Source organism: Pholcus phalangioides, unplaced genomic scaffold (assembly GCF_987345545.1).
Source record: "Pholcus phalangioides strain wild (caught in Gottingen) unplaced genomic scaffold, Ppha-v1.0 ptg000015l_1, whole genome shotgun sequence".
Classification (NCBI taxonomy): Eukaryota; Metazoa; Arthropoda; class Arachnida; order Araneae; family Pholcidae; genus Pholcus; species Pholcus phalangioides.
In genome coordinates this window covers 53,966,108-53,989,793 of record NW_028301608.1, presented here as the reverse complement: position 1 = coordinate 53,989,793, position 23,686 = coordinate 53,966,108, and the positions used below count along the sequence as shown (strand labels likewise).

The window sequence follows — 23,686 nt, the reverse complement described above, 5'->3', positions numbered from 1 at the left end:
GCCTGCATGCGTTTTTCGCGATTTTCACCTCTGAACGTGGTTTGTGACACCATGTTCCATTGCAGTTTTTGATCTTCTTGATGACTACTAACAACCCTCTGTGTTTGTCGGTCCATTAACAACACCCTGTATGTAACATTGATAATGTAAAATGTTAATGTACGCATAACTTGCTATATATATTAAACGGCTCCTTTGTGTTACTTCATATTTAAAAAGAGAAAAAAGATGTTAAGAAAATCAGTTCCATAATCCTCACCATAAATCAACAAATATTTGAAAAAATTTATGACGGTTGCCATTTGACTAACAGATTATTTTTCGTAGACCTACTGGAAGGACACTCTAGTCCCTTGGGTTCATGGTGTGAATGTCCCTTATTCATGCGTTTTTGTGTTTCTCTTTTTTGTCTTTTTGGTACAAGTTTGTACCAGTTGTCATGTTATTTGTTGTTTTCGAATAATGCATATTTTTTGAAGATGAAAGTGCATTTTCATCATGTGTGTGTGATTAACAAATCAAACGGATATGTGTGTCCTGAGAAGCCAAACTATTTACTTCCGTCCAACCCTATTGTTGAGAATGTTATACTTCATTGCTTAAGAGGAACATTTCGAGTTAACGTTTACAAGTACAGCAATCTGATATATAGCCTTCACTATTTTTTTTTCACTGCAAGGTACATTCCTAATAAATTTCAAGAAGATTCTTTTTTTTTGTTCATTGATTTAAAGGGACTTTCACTCGTTTATTCATTTTTATAATATTCAGAAACCTTACTTACTTTCAGGACTAAGTTCTAAAAATTAAAAATTGCTGATTGCTTTAAGAAGATACTTGATACTAGGTTTTGTCATAAATAAAAGCATTAAGAGTTTAATTCGATATCAAGCAAATTTCATCCTTAAGAACTTGATATGATTAAGAAAAAAGGATCTATACTAGCACACGCACACCAAAGAAACTTTCACCGGAGTTTCAAACTGTTCAAAGAAAGAAAAACTGATCCCGAAATATCTCGGGTTCTTAAAACCCTCTTATTTCGGCATTGACGAGCCTAGATACCGTTGTAAGTTTTCTTCTCCTGATGACATGTTTTCCTTTTGTTTTCCCCTTACCCCCCGTCCTGTCAATCAACTGAGCTATTGTTCAAAGTCTGATAACAAAAGGAATAGCATGGTTTTTCCCCCTTTCCCTTGAGGTAGTTATACGATGAAGCGTACAGCATAAATAAAAGAAAGCGATAGCTTTTTGCCCCCTTGTTTATTATTATTATATTTTATGTTGCGGAGGGGAAGCATATATCAGCTCACGCAATCGGAAAAGAAAATATTGTTATTGAAAATTGGTGGCGATTTCTAGAAAGTTTAGGGATTTCCACCGTGGCAGTTGTAATGCGTATCAGGAAAATTTGAAAAACTGCTCAAAGGGTTAAAGAACACACATAAATCAAAAGTGTTTCAAAACAAACAAATGTCAAGTTAAACTTACACGAACCGGTATTTTTTTGGGACCTTATCAACTGCGCATTATAATGTTTCAAACATTCACTGAGATCAACAAGAAACCACACAAATTTCAAACACAAACAGTACCAACAGTATGAGTAAACTTCGAAACCTTTTGCTTCAAAAAAAACTATTCCACGTTTGCACGAGTTTGTTTTTAACCCTGAAAAAAGGTAGGGAAAAAAAAAATAGAATAAACGGGGAAAAGTGTGCTTACCTTTACAGGTTCGACCAATGTGTTGCGCGACTCTTCGTCAAGTTCATCGTGTTGCTTGACAGCGACTTCATCTTCGTTGGTGGCTGCAACCAGTGATATCTTAGGAGAAGAAGAAGAGCTTGTCCCCCTCCTTCCGCAGAGACCGCACAAGCCTTTCCATTCGCCGGTCGTCCCGGTTTGAACGCCGACATGTCTAGGCATACGAAGGAGGCGATGACCCACTACGCCACTGCCGCCTTCCTCGGCTGTCGAATCGCTTCCGCTGGGCGGTGAATCATTGCTACTCTCGTAATCAGAGGTAATGGCTGCGTTCAACCTGCGGAACGATGGCAGAGGCGGAAGCTCTTCTTCTTCTTCTTCTTCTTCTTCTTCTTCCTCTTCCTCTTCTTCTTCATCTTCTTCTTCTTCCTCCTCCTCCTCTTGAATGTTGTCATGATTCCTCCTCTCCTGTCCATCTTCTTTCATCTCATTGTCTATTTAAAGATATTCCGGGTGAAGAAAAGAAAAATAAACGAATTATTTATGCAGATGACTTCCTTTAATAAAAAAAATTTGTAAGCAAAATTTAAATTTGTTTTTCTGTGAGTAGGAATATCTTGTGACTCAATGATTAGTATTGTCTGACTAGCACAAGCTTTGCGGAATAATGCATTGATTACTTAATGGTACCCCTCCCCCCGGAACCCGCCCACCAAAAACAAATATTATGCAATATTAATTTTTTATGAGTCATTATAAAGAACTCGAGAAAAGTCTTCAATCTTATTCCTGATTAAAAAAAATGTTTAATTTTCGAAATCAGTGAAACTGGTCAGAGCTAATTTGAGCCCAGGATCCTGAGTCAAGCAGAATGCCCCAAATTATTACTTATAGCTTTCACGCATTCGGAACTGCTGTCATTAATTCTGGAATTATTATTTGATAAATTATGGAAATGCTTTTCACCAATTATGGAAATTTTTTCATAAATTATGGAAATTTTTTCATAAATTATGGAAATTTTTTCATAAATTATGGAAATGTTTTGCATCAATTATGGAATTATTATTTCATTAATTATGGAAATGTTTTTCATTAACTATAGAAATGTTTTTCATTAATTCTGGAATCATGTATTCCTTTTATTAATTTCATATTCTGAATTTTCATTAATTTTTGTTAACCATGTTCGTATTTTTGAATAGATATTATTTTATATATATATATATATACAAATACAAATACAAATACGACGCCACAACAGGCAAATTGCCCAACGAGGTGGCTGACTTAAGAACATCATGGATCCCCGAGCCATTTTTTGGAGGCCCTACCTACTACTGCTACACCACACATGCACCCCCCCCCCCCGCGGAACCCCCCAACGAATCGGTACATGCGGGAATGCGCGTGTACGTGTAGTGCAACCTGACGTAAAGTTTGTTTCTGTGTAATGCTTGTTATGTGTAGTGCTGTCATCTGCTCCCAGTTTTTCTATATATATATACATTTATATAAGCATTCCTGACCAAAAAATTCTGTAAATAACGTTATGCTTTTTGCATGCCGCCTTATTTCTTGATATACTGTAATGATGGCTCAAATGGGATCCTAAAATGTGTGGATGCCAGGACACAAAACTTCTTAAGACGACCCGGAAACCAGTGGTGCATCCAATGGATTTATAATCAAATTGTAAGTAGATTTATGCGACCCATTTCAGGAGCCCCTTTGACCCAAGTCTGGGTCACGACCCGTAGGTTAAGAACCCCTGCCCTACAGCGACTTTGCTAGGAGATACTATGTGGTCCTCCGTACTTTCCGGACCTTACGCCAACAGATCACATCTCTTCCATTCCCTGCACAATAACTTTCGGGGAAATATTTTAAAATGAAGCAAACTTTATGGCAGGGACCTATAGACTAAGAAGACCTAATATTTACTACCGGAGCATTGAGCAGCTAGAGCATTACCTCCTAGATACAATGCCAGTCAACGCGCATCTGTGATGTCACTATAATAGGTGGTTCTCTTTAAAGCCCCGTTTACATGGGAAATAGAAAAACCCGCTTCGAGGATTTTCACCAATGACTGCTCTTCATTTCTTTCCTTACAAAAGAAAAAAGTCGTCAAGTGGGTGCTAGAACTCCCAATGCTACCGCAATATTTGCACATGTGAACGGGGGCTTAAGACGCCTTCATATACCTTCGTATATAAAGGGGCTCTAGTTCTCTTTCGTTAGGGGGAGCATGTGAGTTTTTCCCCTTTTTTTTTTCCTTCATACAAGTGTTTGGAGAACATAGCTTATTTTTAGCTAGGAGGCAATGGTTAGAGCAGGCATCTTCAACCCGTTGCTTCCTGAAGCAACCCGAGTGCTCGATGTTCGTGTCCAATTCCGTGCTCGCGAGCACTTGGTCAACTTTGCAATTGAACACCCTTTATAAATTGCATTCAAAGAATGCTGATTTCATGCATTCGTATGTCAAACTTGTCGTAATAGTGTTCTTTTTTTTTGGGTTGGGTACAGGCAGTGCTCGAGATAAAAAAAAAAAGGGTTGAAGACCTCTGAGCTAGAGGTAGGCTGGCAAAACACGTTAGGTATAGGGATTACTCACTGCCACATGTACACCTTTATTAGATTATAATAAAGATACGCAACCTTATATCTTTATATAAATTTGTTGTATACCTTTGTGTGTGTGTTTCTGATCATCAAAAAAATGACAAGAATTTTTTTCGAGTATTTAATAATACTAAAATCAAATCAGACGTAATATCATAAAAATAGCGAAACAAAATTTCTAACTGAATACTGAATCATGATTCAATACTCGTAACATCTGTACTTCAGTAATGATAAGTACAGGGTGTTTCATAAATTCGTAAATAGATTAAAAATTGAAGGAATTAGTAATTTTGAATGAGGTATGTGAAGAAGTTTAAATCATGGTTGTTAACTCAAGAAAATTTAAATTATTTGTTTGATCTTGTTACCTAATCGTCTTTCATCTTGCCTAATGTCAAACTCAATGCCGATTTTTTTGCAAATCTACCAGCTCCATTCCTGTTGCCACTTATTTCTTTACATTATAAATATGATTTTCTTTCCTCTCGTTACTATATGCACCGAGAAACATGTAATTACTTCTCGGTGTCCAAAGTTATCTTATTTATTAATGTAAGCCCAGTAACAGACAAATGAAGAAATCAACTATTCCTTGCATTTCATAGGACTCGGATTTTTTCACATTCCATTGTTTTGTTTTCGTTCAGTGCTCTCTATCGTCGAAAATTCGAACTATTTTTCTTCCTGTACCAAAGAAAATGGCCCTTCGTGGGGGAAAAACTTTTCCGTAAAACCGCACTATGTACGAAGGAAATGTACAAATTCCTTCAATTTTAATAAATTTTTACTTTTACGATTCATGGGACACCTGTGCTTACAGATTTTTTTCTTCAATTTAATTACGAAAATTCTCCGCAAAATAATATTTTGAATAATTTTTCGTATTGTAAAAATTTCTTTTTCACGTATTTTAACGAATCCCGAGACGAAAATGCCATACAAATTCCGAAATGAGCTCTAGAGTTGAAGCAAAACTCATATTTTATTCAAAGGCAAATAAAATGCGCGTTTCTTTTTTTCTTACCTTGGCGTGTTATTTTGTCTTCGTCGGAGTCTTCGGCTGCGTCTCCATTTTTTCTCGGTGACATCTTGGCTCTTTCGTGTAATTGTGCGAGGCACTGTACATCCTGCGGAGTGAGAGGATGCAAGGAACAAACGGTTTTCCTTTGGCGTGAGTTTCTTCTCTGTGGCTTACCCGATGGTAATGCTGTAGTCGAAAAAGATCTAGAGCTCTTTCCTCTTTGACGTCCTGCGCTTCCTTCCGGTATAGCGTTCAGCAATGATTCCAACCTATAATAGCAAGGGTTGAAAACCAAACAGATACAGTAGAATGGTGGTCGTATAATTTATACTAGTATCTCAACCTACGAGGCTAATTCGCTCTTCAGAACCACTCGTATCATGACAATACCGGATGCCGAACAAATTTTCCATAAACAAATCTAGAATATAATATATAGTTCCCGTTAAAAAGATTCCTTCCAAGTTTTCCTAAAACACAAAAATAATTCAACCCTGGTACAGAGAGTGGTATTATATGAGGAGTAGTGGAACAGGATGTTCTAGAACTAACTCTACTGATAAAAGGGAGGTGATATTACAAGCACTGTCTGTTTTTCACATGATCAAACGGGGCATGTGCCCAGGGTCCACTAATTTCCACAAGCCCAAAAGTGACATTTTGCATTTTAGCACAACAGTTAATGCAGGGTGCATAGCAAACAGGAGGTACTGCGTTTTACTGGCGAACCGTTGATCCTAGAGGTATACTTCCACTTATTCCAAAAATTAACTTTTTATACGGTCCCCGTGTGCTGCAAAACCCAATTAAGAAGTTGTTGCCCTGTCTGTTCTGATGCCAACAAAAAAATTCCATGTTTCTAAGTGCAATATTCTCTGGGATATTCGAATTCGAAAAACGGGGGAAATTCGGTAAAACAGCGTTAAATGCGGGTAAAACGATTTTTCCGGATTTAAATCTGTTTTTTTCCCCAAATTTCATCCGTTTTTCTAATTCGAATATCCCAGCAAATATTGCACTTAGAAACACGGAATTTTTTTCGTTGGCATCATAACTTTATAATTTGGTTTTGGTGCAACTGGAACTGAATAAAAAAGTTTTTGTTTTTATTTTAGTAACTATACAACCCCTTAAAAGAGGAATTGTCTGTGTACTACACGTTATTTGGAAACTTTTTCTAATTGGAAATATATCTCTAGGATCGACGATTCGCCAGTGAAATGCCGTACCCCCTGTTTGCTATGCACCCTGTAAAAGAGGCAGGGTGAAAAAATTCATATTTTCTTATGAACGGAATTTATGAGGAACAGGCTCATTCTTTTGGCATTCACACGCTCTTGGTCAATTATGCTCGTTCAGACTCACGTACATGCATGCATACTCTTTCTGAACGCTCACATGCTTACAGACTAGCTAAAGTCACTCGTTTGGTCGTTGAATGTCCTGGCTCCTTGCTCTCTAGATCACTCCCATGCTTACACACTCATTCACATACTTGTACACGCTATAGGTCACTCTTTTGATCAGTCCCATGCTCACCCACTCTCTTGGTCACTCTGTTGGTCACTCATCTTGACGTGATTCTTTTGTCATTATTTTGTTTCTATTTTGATAGTGATATTCACTATTCATATTCTTGCACACACTCTAGATCACTCTTTTGGCAATGCTCGTTTTTTTTCTCACATTGGCAAACGGGTCACGTGCCCACGCCCCACAGATTTTCAAAGACATAAAAAAGGCTATCTTTCGCATTTTACAACCCACATGCCCATTCCCCATACGTACGCCTCTACCTCAAAGAACGCTATAATTCATAACGCCCCAAAAATTCATATTTGCCCAGGGCTCGAATTATAAGGAACATGCCCTGAGTAGACAAAAAATTTTTACAACGTAACCCAGGGTCACTCACTCAAAGAAATTCTGTGTGTGCCCTTCGAAGATTTGTACATGCCATAAAGGACTAAGGCTTCTGTTTTCTTTCTTTTGCGCCGCTGTTTGTTATGTATATTATTATTTCGTTTTCTTCTTTTCACGTATTTATGTTCTATTTTGTCAAGTATTTATATGCTTACATTTTTTTTTACTCCTTCTTTCTACTCCATTTTTCTTTTTGCTTCTCTTTTATCAGTTTTTTCTTTTTAAATTATTGTTTTTTTTATTATTTTTTTTCATATTATTATTATTGTTTCTATTATTTTGTATATTTTATTATTATTTTATATATTATTATATATTTTTCTTCCTTTTTAAAAACTACCATTTTTCTTTTGTATATTTTCTACGGCAAATATGTATGCACGAATGCAAATTGTACCATTACATGTGGCCCTATGTTATACTGTGTGGTGCATAGGGAGATGTTTTTGTGACAAAAATTAAAAAAAGCCCAGGGTCACAATTTACTTATTCGAGGGATACGTATATATCCTCACTTCAGAAGTCGCCAAAATATGGCAACCTTGCTCGCATGATAAAGAGTGACACGAGTGTCATCCTTCTTTTTGGGCAGCGGCTTAAATTGCATGTTACCATGCGATAATTGAAAAAAAGTTGTTTGCGATCCTGGGTTCTATTGGGAAAATTGCTTTTCTGTATATGAGATGTCTATGGTGTTAATTACCTATCAAAAAACTATGAACCTTTAGGAATGTCTCGCGTGTGTGTGTGTGTGTGTGCGCGCGTGCGTGCGTGCGTGTGATGAAGAGAATTTTCAGTCCCTTCAAAGACCAGAAATCTCTTAAAATCTTGCGGTGTTGAATCACCAAATTCGTAAAAGAGTTCCACCAGCAAAACGCGTTCTTGTAAACTCAACATGGGAATGAATGTTGGAGAAATGCTTAGATAACATGTTAGTGAAGCTTGAGCAGTTTTGCAGAAAAAAAATGCATGTCCACAAAAATTTGCAACGAGAACATCCGCTAGTGATAATTGCCAGGACTTATTTTTCCCCACCCCACCCCACCCATCCTCTTCTAAATATTTCTCTTTTTTTTGCTTTTAATTCACTAGTTTTTGTATGAAATTATTATTACATTAATATTTAATTTGATTTAACTTCAAATGATATTGATGTAATAGTACTGAATGTCTTATTAATATTATTCTCACGAAGGGAGATTTTTTTTTTTGGTGAAGAAAAAAATTAGTTCAAACTTTTGTTGAAAGAGGGTGCTGCACAAAAGCCAATCAATGAGCTATTGGATCTGAAAGTTTTTTCGATATCTTCTGTGTCCGAAATGTTCGTAAAGCTTTAGCTTAAGATTCGTGGCTGAGGTAAAACAACTTCACCAATAGTTCTTCATCCACCAATGACAAAATCACAATGAAAACCTAATGTAAACGCCAGTAACACACAGGAAAATTCAGAAGTCAGCTGTTAATCACATACGCCGCATTTTATGACTCTGATTTGCATATTTCCAGCGACTTGCTCTCGCACAGCACCCTCTATCAACAAAACACCTGAGCTTAATTGCTTTTTCTGCACCAAAAAAAACTTCGTGAGAATAACTTTCGTGGACCGCATTGAGATATACCAATTCCTTCAATTTTTATGAATTTTTAAGCTGTTTATGAATTCATGGGACACTTTTTAGTTCTTCGAATACATTCCCTTTTCCAAAATTTTCAGAGATTCAGTCATTTATGATATCAAATAGAAGATCACGAACAGCTAACTATTTCCCATGCAATTTCAAAAACGCATTTTCAGCAGAAAACTCTTTATTTTTTCACTCTATTTAATAAAAATACCAATTACGCTATCTAATGGGAAAATTTCATATTCCTCTTGATTCATCTCTTTACTCTCAGCAAACCATTCTCTATACACATAGGGATAGAGCTTTCTCTCTCATTTTTTTCTATCGTTTCCTTGTTCTAGAAAGGAAAAAGGAAAGGAAGGAAGCGGAAAAAGCTAGAGAGTCGTGGGTGAAATTGATTTAATCTCCACTTGACCCTCTTTTATATGCACTTCCCATAATAGCATAAAAATTTTCGCGAAAATACCAAATTACGTTGCAAGAAGAGAACGGGGGCGATAGGAATTTATGAAGACAATGATAAAACAAGACACATACATGTATTATACGAGGCAGGTATAGCAAGGGAGAGGAAAATGAGGTAGAAAAAGAAAGAGAACATGACATTTTCGGTGTTGCCCCCAAAAAGGTGGGAGTCAAAAGCGCTTATTTCCAACGGCTCCCGGTGCAAAGTAAACGCATATTCTTTTATTCGCCCAACCATCCATCCCTTTGCCATCATCTTCAGCCTCTCTATCTCTCTTTGGGGCTGCTCCACCTGCTCCATTAGGGAGTAAGAGTTGTCTTGGCAACGCCAACGCCCCTCACCTCGGTGGACCGTTTTCCCACACACACTCTCTCTCTATATCTGGTTGTGCTGTACTGTAAACGCTGGACATCATAATGACTGCCATCCTGTTTCTGGAAAGAGCGAGAAAGTGAAATGCATCACCAAAGTTTGGAGGGAAAGAGGATGATAGTAGATGCGAAATATTACTCCCATTTTCGATCCTCCTCCTCCTTCCAGAATGGGAAAACATCATTGAAAAAAAAATTATATGTATAAGAGAACGACGTCCCAGAACCATCAGAACATTGAATGTCTTCAACAGCTGATGCTGTTGTTGGTTGTTTAGTTAGAGACGACTGGAATGAAGACTCTACTGCGGAAATACGAGAAGAAATTATCGAGCTTTTGTTCAGCTCTTTGTTGGCTTTCTTGAAATTTTTTTTTTTTAATCCCACAGTGGTTAGGGAACGAAGCGTATCACCAAAGATGGTGAGACTTTGGGAAAAAGAAGAACTGGTACTGACTTTGAGTAACAAATACGGTGCACATCGCTTGATGTGATCACTGGGACTCGGGTGTTTTTGATAACAATAACCATATATAAGAAATATACGTGGTTTGTGTCAAAAAAGTATCCATCCATAATTCTTCCTACGTGAACCAATGAAATTAGGGAAGCGCGGATTGTTGCACGTATGTAGGCAATCCTAGTGCACATGCTTGAATTTTTTACTGCCTGCAGAAGCTGCCAATCACCGGTAGACTGCCGATGAGTTGGGAAGTGTAAATGAGCGCCGTGTCGCATTTTTTTCTTTGACAGAATGGTAGGAAAAACTTAACGCTACTACATTTATCGTGATGGAGCTGCCAATTGCGACACAGAACCCGTTGGTAGTACTCTTTGGTCATAGTTGTGTCCAGCGGTGCGTACTCGTGATGAAGCACGCGACTGGAGTCACAAGAAAGTCAACATGACTTGAACATTGAATCTCCCGAAGACCAAATTGTCAGTCAAAATAGAATGAACGGATTCAACGCTAATGCTCGCCTCGTCTGCAAGATCTCTGATCGTGATTCGATGATCCTGATCACCAGAGTCCTCACTTGGTCAATAATATCTCATTTCTGGATACTGCGGGTCTACCAGAATGTGTTTCACTCCCCATTGGTGTGCGGCCATCTTTGAAGTGGTTATAAGACTCCTTTATTGGTGCCCATTTCTTCATCTCCGAAGGTCTGTAGAATCTTGCGGATAGTTTCCACTTGGGAATCACCAAGCTTCACACAAAATTTATTGCATTAACGTTATTGACGTTTTCCTGCCATTTTGTCAAAAACGAAAATGCGAAGGCGTTCACTTACACTTTCTCACTTATCGGTTGTCTGCCGGCGACTGGCAGCTTCTGCAGGCAGGAAAAAATTCGAACATGCATACTAGGATTGCTTACATGCTTGCAGCACAGACCACGCCTTTCTATATTCATTGGTGTTCAAGCACGAAAAATTATGGTCGGATACTTTTTAAGCAGACCTCGTATAATGTTACTTAATCACTAAGTCTATCTAGAAGGAAATCTTTCCGCCACCATGGATATCAATTAATTTGTGTGTATTTATGATCTAAATTTTAGGGAATTTTATAAACCCAGTTTACAGAAAAATTAGTAGCGTAAAATTTGATCCTCAGTCATTTCCATTCATTCTATTTAAAGTTCCTCCTTTTTTATCGTTAATCGTTGGCTGCCCCCCACCCCCCTCTCTCTCTCTCTCTGCTCATATTGGGAAAAAAAACCTGCTAAAAGACTGTTTGCTGTATTCAATATCACCAATGTTGGCACAAAAAACACGCCCAAAAAATACTGTCCGGGAACTTCTTTCACACGATGTATAATGTATTTATCAAGTCTAGTTCTTTGAATTTCCGTGTGTTTTCAGTGGATATTTAGTAAAAAGTAATGTTTACAGGGATAAGGTTAAAAAGATAATTTATAGATAATCCTATGCAGTGTTTCATGTTTTTATTTCAGAATACTGCAGAAGTTAATGATAATAAGTAAATAGGAAAAACTCTGACCCTGGAGATAGATGTCTTTTCAAGACGGTTGGGGCCTGCTGTTGCTGCTGAATAGGAGCAATTTCATCCAAGTCCAGTGGAGAAGTCGCCGTTGTCACAGTTGTAGGCCGCGTCGTGGTCGTTGCAGTAGCCGTCGTCGGTGCTGCTGCTGTTATTGGAGCTGTCGCGGCAGTGAAAGTGATGATATCGCTGTCGTTTGACTGCAGGGTATTAACTGCTTCGAGGCTCTTGAATGAGGTGCTTCTTTTGCGAAGTGGTTCGGCTTCCAACGTAGGTAGTCCTGTAGCTGACGTAGTTGTGGACCAAGTTGCAGCTGCCGACATTCGACGCAGCAAGCTTGGCGGTAGATTTTTTCTGAGACGCTAAATGTGTGTGTGTACAAAAAAAGAGTGAGATCAATTCACTGCTAATTATTTACTCTTCAAAAAATAAATTCAATTTCAATCTTTGAATACGTCGGCATAAATATCCTAGATTACAAACGGGCCTTAAAACATAGGTTAAAAAGGTGTCTGGAGTTCTTTTGACTCGGAAAGCTCAGAATGTGGCACTCAGAAAGAATTCAAAGAGAAATCTCACCTTTGGCAGAGCGCTTGGTCTTTCACCGGTGAAAGGAATTTCCTCGTTATCGGAAGCACAACGAAAATAAGGTAATATCAAACTGCTTCTCCGACGTTTCGGAGCTCCCTGTGCCTTTGACTGCGCCCTGCTACTGCTAGCTGTGCTGCTCGTACTGCTGCTGGTACTGCCAGTCGTCGTAGCCGTTGTGGTCAAAACACCCTTTCGAAAGAGAAGAAAATAAAATGAAAAATGTTAAGTTAAATTATATTTATTTTAGTAGATTTTTCGGACGTTACTACTTAACATTTATAATACATAGAGATTTATATAGTCCTTCGAAATATGCCTCTATCTGTGGCCCAGTTCTGATTACTCCTCGTGGAAATAAACACCGAATCTCGTTGAGAAGGAGCAATAAAAAATGTAATACACAGGGCTTGATTTCTTCATGAGCACATTGAGCATTCGTCCAGGGCCCCATGGTTTAAGGGGCCCCAAATTTATAACAGTATATATTTTACTCAAATTTTTATAAATTTTATTTAGTAAAATTTTAGAAATTCAACAAATTTTTCCTAGATCATATCATACTATTTTCAAAGTGCTCATTATTAGCAAACCGTATTAAATATCAATTTTAATATTGCACTAATCAGTAATAGACTTTATACAGCATGTACACTGCATCTATTGCAAGTTTAGTCATATTAAGTCCTCCACAAAAATATGTTTCAATGTGTCAGTCTTTTGTTCGATTCCTCAATTTCAACATCTTTTTTGACAGTAAAATGATTTATGAACCGATGACAAAAAAGTTTGCATGTTTGATCAACATGAAATCTTCAAATCTTTATGAACATTCTGTATATTTGCAAACTTTATGCAGCTGATCTTGCAAACGCTTTTTTCGGATGAACTGCAACAATTTTCGTCCTTGGTTCAGGTTGGTGGCACAGTGCCACAAATATTAAATAAGGCTAGAGGTTTAGAAGAGACGTTTCTCCAAAATGTTGAGACAGCATTGAATCATCATTGACATCACCAATATCAAACTGTTCTGAAAAGAGATCATTCTTGTCGTCTATTTCTTTTTAAACGTGTCAATTGTGTTACAATTTACCCCCGGAGGTAGTAAAATGTAACACAATTGACACGTTTAAAAAGAAATACGATAAACATGTTGGGGTAAATCGAGAAGCTATCCATTCTTAGAATAAGACAACCATAAGTATTCTTTATGGGCATTGTATAATATTTATCACGTGTATGTATTGTTTATAATTTGTGTTAATTGCATTTTTAATTGGGTTGCTGTTTATTTTTTAAATATATGATATCCATATACATTTTATGGGCATCTTTTTATCAGCCACCTCGTTGGGCATTTTGCCTGTTGTGGCGTTGTATTTGTATTTGTATTCTTATTAAAAAGGATAAAATCATCAGTTCACTCAAGTCTTTTACAGGAAAAACTGTCATCTCTTTAGCGTATTATTGATGTGTTTACAAACATGTACTGTATTTGCTGACGTATCAAATCTCTTCGACCACAGTCGAGGAGGGGGGGGGGCCAATATCTCTTTTGCTCAGAGCCCCATCAAGCCAAAGTCGGGCCTTGTAATACACTTCTTATTAATATTTTGTGCTTACAAATTTCGTTGTAAGCACAAATATTCTTTTACGTCTCGACAGATCGGGTATAGTAGGATAAAATTTCTCAACACCACACATTGTTTTTCCGAAATTAGTAATAAGTAATGACATCAATTTAGCATTAAAATAGATGAAGAACACATTACAGACCCCCCCCCCCCTCTTCCCCTGATATTTTTCTTCAAACCATGATAGTATATCTTAACATTATTTCTCCCGTAATCCCTTGTCTTATCCAGTGGTTCTCTCGCCATCATCCAGGAGCAACAACCTTTCTGGTTATAGAATTGATTTTTTGTGTAAATTTATAGTGAATTAAAATTTCTTTTATAAATAATGTCGATATCCGGACCCCTTGGATTAGAGTTCAGCATGCTTCCCTCTTGTTGAAGTTCTATGCTGGGTCGTCTCAGCATCATGGACTCCTCGGGTAGAGTGGTTTACCGTGACCCTGTACTTAGCTAGAAGTAACAGCTTACATATTTTATACTTTCTCTCGAAAATCATAATACAGAATGTCGCTTACGCTCCTTTCGGCATAGACACGAGTCTCCCGGGCGATGCCCGGATGGGCCCACATATCAAGATTACTTTGGTTCCTATGGGCACTTCTGCTGGATTCTGAATTTCTTTTCATTGCTCCCATGGAAGCCTTTAACCACCTGTCATGGTTCCACTTCCACATGATTTTCATACACGAACGCGCTTAGAATATCCCACGCCCGCAGAGAATCCATATTGCGCTGTTCTATGCCGTGGAAAAATGGATATTTTTCCCTCGTAAGAAGTATTATCAGTGATATATAGAGCTTGGAAGTTCAGACAAAATGCCATAAATGACTTTTTTTGTGAAAATACCTTTTTTGAACTTTTCCTGTCGTAAATGCCTATTTCAACATTGTTTTATGTTTATTCGTGAATTTTATGGGCCGTATTCTATAGAACTTGGATATTTTTAGCATTGAGAACTTCAAAAAAAATTCTCTTCCTAAAATCTTCATCTGTCAGGATTTAATTGTTATCCGAAACCCTTGCCCCTCCTGGTCCCCATTTAAACGCGAATAGGCATAAATGCCTGAGATAGGAAAATTGGTGTTGGGCAGAGAAGTGGCAAACACATTTCAGCTCTGCTATACGTAACTTTCAGATAGCAATCAACATACCGTCGAATTCTCATTAAGAATGAGTTCTAGACAAAAGCAACTCATATACAAAAGAACTGTGAATAAATTAGAAGTGTTTTTTCTCATGCCTTGCTCATGCATTGCACAGCATTTTAAATGAATAGAGCTAATCGTGACCGTCCTAATAACCCTATTCTTTCCCAAACCGAGCACAACTCAGGTCTATCGCCATAGGCCATTTACTACCTAGTGAGTTGTGCCGGAAGTGTTAGTGTGTGTACCTAACAGTCTGCATGCGTATCTAGTGTTGTGTATGATTTTTCAGTGCTGCCATCTATATCTCATAAGTGAAGTGAGTGATGTGTAGTGACTGAATATTTGTACTGTTTGTAGGACTGTTGCTCTCTGTGGCGAGACTTTTTAACGGGGAGATCGGCTCGCATTTGCGCCTCGAAGTTGGGAACCACAGAAAACCAACTTCAGGCGACCACCACTGTGGCGACGGTGGGGCTCGAAACCTAATAACCCATTGGTGCACATCATTGCTACAACAGGCTGAGATGGGAGCTGGGGGGGGGCCCTCTAGCCCTAGAGCCTATGTTATTTTGATTTTATTTTTTACACCACAGACAAATGAATTACTACTACTACTACTACTGCACCATGCACCTCATCCACATTCCTCTAAGGAATTTCTAACGAACTGGTACATGTTGGAATGTACGTGGACGTTTTGTGAACCTAACGTGAAGTTTGTTACTGTGTAATGCTTGTTATGGGTAGTGCTAACATCTGCCATCAATTTTTCTAACTTTGACTAAAGTGCAATGATTGAATAATTGTACCATTGTAGGCCTGTTGCTCTCTGTGGCGAGACTTTTTAACAGGGATATCAGAGCCCGCATTTGCGCCTCAAAATTGGGTACGTGATTCGACTGAAATGGATCCGAGAAAAATATTCTCAGTTTGAAATTTGCTCCTAAGAAAAAGCTAAACTTCTTATTTTAAATGTTTAAACGGTCGAACGAAGCAAGCAAATAAATATACAAATAACTAATCACAATAATTGGAAAAATAATTTTGGAAATAATTCAGTGCAGCGATTGTAAATTATCGTAATTAATAAGGTAGCAAAGTGGGTCTCTCGCGGTCACCACCCCCCTAATGAAGACAACACCCCCCCCCCTTCCTTCACGGGGGGTGTTGACTCGGTTTTGTTTTGTGCAGTGACGTCAGCTTGCACCGACTCCGGTGAGTCGTGAAACAGAACTTATTATATACCCTGCTAAGAATGGCCATTCTAAATACGCAAGCATAATGTTATGAGATTCAGCTCAGTTTCAAAAGGAGTTATTCTGAAGAAGACAAAATGATGGTTGATTCATCTATTATCAATTTTTTTCCTGTAAAAAAATTTTAGATTAAACAAATTAAAAAAAAACTCACAGATTTAGCGGATGAAGACGGCGTTGCTTGATGCTGGTCCTTTTGTTTTTGTTGCGCCTGTTGTTGAGTTGGTTGTTGCTGCTGTTGTGATTGATGTTGTTGTTTCTGATGCTGCTGCTGCTGCTGCGGAACGATTTTAGAGCTGGATTCTATTTGCTTCTGCTGCTGTTGCGTTGATGGTTGTTGTTGCTGTGGAGCTGATCTCTGCGGGCGAAGACGATGGTGAAGAAACGAAGACGATGTCGTCGTCGAAGTAGTGGTAGTAGTAGTAGCAGGAACTGAAGACGACGGAGAGAGGAGGGACGAGAGCTGCCTGAGTCCAGATGCGACGTGAGATGGCAAGTCCGGATCCGTCAGCATCTCTGAGACTAGGCTGTGGGCCTCGTTCACCAGAGCGGGATCTACGGGCGGCGGTGGCGGCGGGGCGGATGCTAGACCGCAACGGAAATGATGATGGTGGTGATGGTGATGATGACTGCTAGCCTGATCAAATAGTCAATGAAAACGTATTAATCCGCAATCGTATTATTTATTACCAAATGCAAAATTGAAAGAAGCATCGTCGTGTTTACTTGGTCCCACAGTCCCTTTATCGCATACGAAGCCACCAAACTTAGGCCTACTAACCGTATAGTATTTTGTCAAAGACCTCGGCAGGCCATGCGTTGAAGACCCCTGACCAAGTTGATCATACCTAAACAGGAAAAAGTCAAATTATAAATAAGGTGCCTATAAAGTAGAATGGACTAATGGTCTTCCATCCGTGAACAAAAAGCTGGTTTGCCGCTCGAAGTGGCATGTAACCGTTGAAAAAGGAACAGCGATTACGTATAGAAGATAATACTACTACTTCACCAAACACCAACTCTGGCCATATCGCTATATTGCAATTTACTGCCATTAGTGAGATGGATTGGAAGCGAAGGCCCTGTCTATCGGTGGTCACCTCGAGTGCGTTAGGGAAAATATCGTATCTACATCCTCCCTTGGGTTCGAACCCGAGACCCTGACAACAGCGTTCACGATGATAGACGAGCAAGTTACCACCATGCTACTCGGGAATAGAATGTAATACTACTACTTCACCAAACACCAACTCTGGCCATATCGTTATATTGCAATTTACTGCCATTAGTGAGATGGGTTGGAAGTGAAGGAACTGTCTATCGGTGGTCGCCTCGAGTTCGTTAGGGAAAATATCTTATCTATATCCTTCCTTGGGTTCGAACCCGGGACCCAGACAACAACCTTCACGATGGTAGACGAGTATCTTACCACCATGCCACTCGGGCACAGTGACACCGCACTTTTGCTCAAATATGGTGGATTAGCCAGCCTGATTTTTCAAGAAGCTACAGTTATATAAACATTGAAGATGTGAGAGCATGAAGCATTCAAGTATTTTTTATAGAGCTTTGTGTTTCGATTGTTACTAATTGATGATGCATGTAGAAGATCGGGAGTGCAGAGGATCAAGAGAGACCAGTTTGTAACACGAGGCTGCGACTCTCAAACACGGGGTTACGCCAAGCCCATTATATGCTATATTAGGGGTCTTCAACGCATGGGCCACGTTTTACCCCCTTTTTGTTGTGGCCCCACCGATCATTTTCAGAAAATGGTTCAAAACAATGAAAAACTATTAATTCTAGAATTAATGACAGAAATAATTTCGGAATTGATGAAAATCCGGAATTACTGAAAGAAATAATTTTAGAATTTTAGAAAAAATAGTTTTAAAATTTTGGAAATAAATAATTTCACAATTAGTGAAAAAATAATTTATAGGTCAACGAGAGAATTAATTTCTAAATTTCTGATAAAAGTTATTTCACAATCATTAGAAAATAATTACATAATTATTGAAAGAAATTATGTCGAGAAAAATTAAGAATGGAAATAATTTCAGAATCACCGAAATAGAGATAATTAAAGAATAATAAAGTGATTTCAGATTGAAATTAATCTCAGAGTTAATTTAATCAATAATTAATCAAAACCTTTTACAGAATTGGTGAAAAAAAAGTATTTCAGAACTAATCAAAATTAATAATTAATAAAAGAAATATTTTCAGAATAAATAAAAGTTTCCAATTATTTTTGTCCCTGCTTAACTCAGGGCCCCATTGGCCCCATCTATTAAGATGTCACTAAATTACACGAGTTGGTGACCCGTAGGATTCGTGGGAAGTTTCAATTTGGTCCGCCGTGTCTAAAAGTTTGAAGCCTGTGCTATATACACTGCTCAAAACAATTAGGGGAGCACATGGTTTTAACAAAATTACGCAAAGATGTATACCGATAAGTAACATACAATGAATCATCCATAATTTAAAGCCTAGCAGGAAACGGAAGAAGAAAACTTCATATGCAAATCAAAGTTCATGACGTCAAAAACCAGAAAATGGAGATAAGGGCAGAAATAGGGATGTTGCAGAAACGTCTGTTTTACTGCCGTAACTGTGAAATTCGATTGCGCAGTATTTTTTTTTTTGAGACAAGGTGACTTGAGGATGTCTCAACAACGTGATTTACCGGAATCCATGGCATGGCGTGTTATAGGCAGACCGGAATCCGTAGTGTCGCAGACGCTGTTGGAGTCGCCAGAAGTGTTGTTGCAAGGCTGTGGAATCGATTCCAAGAAACAGGAAATGTTAGACGTCGACCAGGGCAAGGTTGGCCACGCGCCACTACAGCAACTGATGACCGGTATATACGGTTAACAGCCCGTCGAAACAGAACAGAGAATGCTACGCAGCTGCAAAGACGGTTGCAACAGGACGAAGGGTGTCCAGCCAAACAGTACGTAATCGGCTTCATGAGGGAGGGTTCTATGCACGTAGGCCAATGGTCTGCATTCCGTTGACCCCACGCCACCATGCGGCCCGAAGAAGATGGGCTGCTGAACATCGAGATTGGGAGCAACATGATTGGAGCCAAGTGCTGTTTACAGACGAGTCCCGATTCAGTCTGGAGTGTGATACCCGACGTGTTTTGGTATGGAGGGACAGGGGCACTCGAAATAACCCCGCATTCGTTCGTGAAAGGTCACAATACAGACGAGCTGGTTGTATGGTATGGGGTGGAATCAGCATAGGCGGACGTACGGACCTGCATATCATTCGGAATGCCACTTTGACGGTATGCAGACGAGATACTGCGACCTCATGTCATCCCTTACGCTGGAGCCATTGGAGATTCCTTTGTTTTCCAGGATGATAATGCCCGACCGCATAGAGCTCGTCTGGTGGAGAACATGCTTGAAGCTGAAACAATACAGCGTATGGAATGGCCAGCGTGCTCTCCTGACCTGAATCCAATCGAGCATGTCCCAAACATGACGCATTGCTGCGCGACCAAGGCCGCCTGTTACTGTCCGAGACTTGCAGATTGCACTTCTTGAGGAGTGGAACAGTATTCTCCAAAGTCTGATCGATAACCTCATCGCATCCATGGCAAACAGGTATGCAGCAGTCTTAGCTGTTCGAGGAGACCACACGCCCTATTAAAACTCATGCATCATGTCTAAACAGTACTTTTTTTTATCGTTTACATGTAACCAAATTGTTGCCCTAAATCATCTTTTCATGTTTTTTCCATATTTTCAAAGAATTAAAGCTTAATTCCAAATTTTTTTACGTCTTCTTTCTGTATTGCGCATTGATACGCGTGTACTATCCATTGTATGCCAATACGTGGCTGTCTCGCACGGTTTTCTTCACTTTTTTGCTTGCTCCCCTAATTGTTTTGAGCAGTGTATTTTATCTAAACTCGACCCTGCCCACCTGAAAATTTTGGTCTAAACTCGACATGGGTAGTATAGTAAACTATATTTCAACATAATTTCAGAATAAAAGAATTGCTATTAAAATCCCATTCACTGTTATGTGGAGATTTCTTCTGAATAAACTTCGGCTTCATATGCCAAAATCAAGTCGAATCTCACTATTTTGAAAGTAAAATTGAGAAATAGACCTGCGATTTGTTTCTACCGTGATCTCGCTGGAAGAATTCGTATGTACAAATGTGGTATGTATAATATATGTGTTCTATAAATGTTCGTATGTATAATGTTTCCATATGTTCAGATAAAACTTGTATCAAAATTCCACTGATTTTGATTTCGTGATTACGCAAGCACTCTAGTGTGTTTTCACTTGATACATTGTAAAATATTTGGTTTTACTAATTGGTCAAAATCAGTGGAATGTTGATAAAAGTTTCATCTTGAACGTATGGAAACACCATAACCAACGCACTTGTACATAAGAATTCTTCTGGACAGATTACAATAGAAACAAATAACAAACCAACTTTCAATTTCAATTTCAAAACAGTGAATTTTGATTTAATTGTAGCGTACAGCAGAAGTTTACTCAAAAGAAATCACAGAATTGAGGAGGGGGTTCAAATATTCAATTTTTATGCAAATTGTATATTTCTTTGACAGAAGTTATTTTTTTTCAATTTAAAAAGTTAATTAAAAGACTACAATTAATTCGAAACAAAATAGTGTAGAAAAAACTGAACTTGATTACTGAATGGGTCTATAGTCTTCGTCTACTAATCTGAAACTGGCAAAGATTCAAAAACATAATTTGTAAATAAATTTTCGTTATATAGAAGGAATCAATTCCTTGTGTGTTCACCCCTCGATATAGAGCATCCGACAGTTTTTGCTACACTTCTAAAACAATGAACAAAAAAGTAATAGAAAAATGTTAATAACGAAATAAAATGGAAGCATTATAGAAGAAATGAAAATATCCTGTTTGATGTAATTTTTTTTTTAAATTTTCGTAACGCGTTCAAGAGCCTGAGCCTAAAATTTCTTTAATACTGGTCTACAAGGTTTTCATAACATGGAAAAATTTAGCTGTTCTCAATTAATTTTTGAGTGCTGATTCCAGATCTGACCTTAAAAAATAGCCATCACGTCGTTTTTTTTATATATTATTTATTTGCTTTTTTTAAATATTTAATATCTTTGAAAATTAGCATATTTGTATGTGTGAAATGATTCTATTTAAGTAAAAATTATGGCAGAAATGCACATGAGGGAGACATGAAAGCACGAAGAGCATTCTCTCTCTGCAGTAAAATATGACTAACATAAGCAGCAACTATGAAGAGATCTGAAAGTAATATTACTCGCTTGAGCTTATGGCTTCACCATATCCAGTTGCTTTCCCTGCATGTGAGATAATAGGACCACAGCAGATCATCATAAAAGTAAAGATTGGTTTAAACGAGACATCTTCATTCCAGGAAAAAATAACATTCAGCAGCAAAACATCAGATTGTTGATCAATCTGATGTTTTGCTGCCACCACTTCGCATTGAATTGTGGCTGATGAAAAAATTTTGAAGGCTATGGACAAATGTGGCCCAAGTTTCTCGCACTTAAAAAGAGAAATTTCCGAAGTAAAGTGAGGCAAAATTGAAAGAAGGAATCTTTGTAGGTCCTCAAATAAGGGTACCGTTGAGTGATTCTGTTTTCACAGTGATGCTAAATAAAAATAAACTCGTTGCATGACAGTCATTCATATCTGTGGTGAATGGGTTTTTAAGGAGCCACAAAGAGAAAAATTATCAACAGCTTATTCAAGAGAACAGACATTCGGTATCCACAAGATGTAAAAAACAGTTAAAAATTATTAAATTATTGACCGAAATTGTGTAATCGAATCCGAAAGAAAATGTATCATGTTCTTTTATAAAGTAAGCACTTTATGCACAGAATCAATGATGATGAATTAATGAAATTAATGAACGTGTATTTGATGGTAACTGTAATAGAATGTTAATGAAGCTATGGCAGGTGAAAATGGAAAAAAAAATTCGTAAATTATAAAATTATGGTAAGTTTATTTATATATAATTTTTTTTTTTTTTTGGTTTTAGGTAAAACTAAATTTTTTCAAAGCAAAATTTTAATTTTTGACTGATCCCAAAGACTGGTAATGAGTAAATTTGAGTGTGAAGCAACTTTGTTTTATCCTACATGTTATCGATAACTCATTCTCAATGAAGGCCAAACTGTAGCATTAAGATTAAGATGTAATTGAGTAGTTCTATAATTAGGATTTAAAAGTTAGCCAGTTATAGCTGATTCTTATTTAAAAGTTGATGAAATTTTGCAGTTAAAAATCTCTGCGTTACATACTGTCACTGATTTTAAAATATCCTGCTTCTTACACTTTTTTTTAAACTCATTTTCACAATGCCGTCAATAATACAGTATTGCTTACAAGTCTCGAAAATTTCTCAATCATCACATTGAATGAATAAAATTATAGACTTCTTTAACGATGATGAAAAATGGGCGTTTTGATTCAAATGCGTAGCTTTGTGTAATACATGCAAAGCATTTTTTGAACTATTATTGCGAATATTACCGTGCATATATTTATAATATATACCACATCGTCTATTGTACACCATTTGCGTATTTAATGTATTTTATAATTGCAAGAAAAAAATTATTTCTCTTCAGTTGAGTTTCTGTTTTAACCTTTAAATTATAAAATAATCATAAAATAAAAATTTGAGCATTCTAAGATTGATATAAGTCAAGTTGTTCTATGTGCATATGCGAGTAATGCATATTAACATACTTAATGTATCAAAAAAAATTGGGAATAGAGTGAATTAAAATTGTTGAAAACTCGATTGAAAAGGTATTCAAATATTTAATACTGGGCTACATTTGTTGAAAAATCAACATAAAGTTATCTAAATGTTCTTTTTAATCATACTTACACATATTTATGATTATTATGTACTGTAATTTTTAAATGAATATTTATATATTACGGAATATTTATTACAGCTACGTACTTCTACAGTAAAAAAAATTTTCAATGTCTGGTAGAAATTATCCCAGAAAAGTAAAAAAAATTAATGACGGTGTTTTTAATCAAACAAATGTGGTAAAAGCTGTGCAAACAATTTTATCACACAAGGGTGAGGTTTTTAAATTTATCTAATAATTCTAACCAAGTATATCACAACTTTGTTTTATTTCTTCCTGGCATTAGAGGCAAAACCTTTATCATCTTTATTGTACATGGACTTTACATACGTTACAAGTACACTCTTGAATTTCTGAAATACATTCCTTAATAATAATTCATTTATTTCTAGTTTTAGTGTTAT

General features: G+C 37.4%; 1 protein-coding gene across 1 annotated transcript in view; it reads right to left on the bottom strand.

Annotated features, from left to right (window-relative positions):
* Positions 1-23,686, bottom strand: part of LOC149076239 (uncharacterized) — a 51,443-nt gene that overhangs the window by 24,024 nt on the left and 3,733 nt on the right. Inside the window, exons 2-6 of the mRNA XM_089243811.1 lie at positions 16,529-17,011; positions 12,324-12,524; positions 11,745-12,106; positions 5,357-5,622; positions 1,726-2,198 (exon numbers count right to left, since the gene is read on the bottom strand). Of these exons, the coding sequence (XP_089099937.1) occupies positions 1,726-2,198; positions 5,357-5,622; positions 11,745-12,106; positions 12,324-12,524; positions 16,529-17,011 (1,785 nt within the window). The remainder of the gene's footprint in view (positions 1-1,725; positions 2,199-5,356; positions 5,623-11,744; positions 12,107-12,323; positions 12,525-16,528; positions 17,012-23,686) is intronic.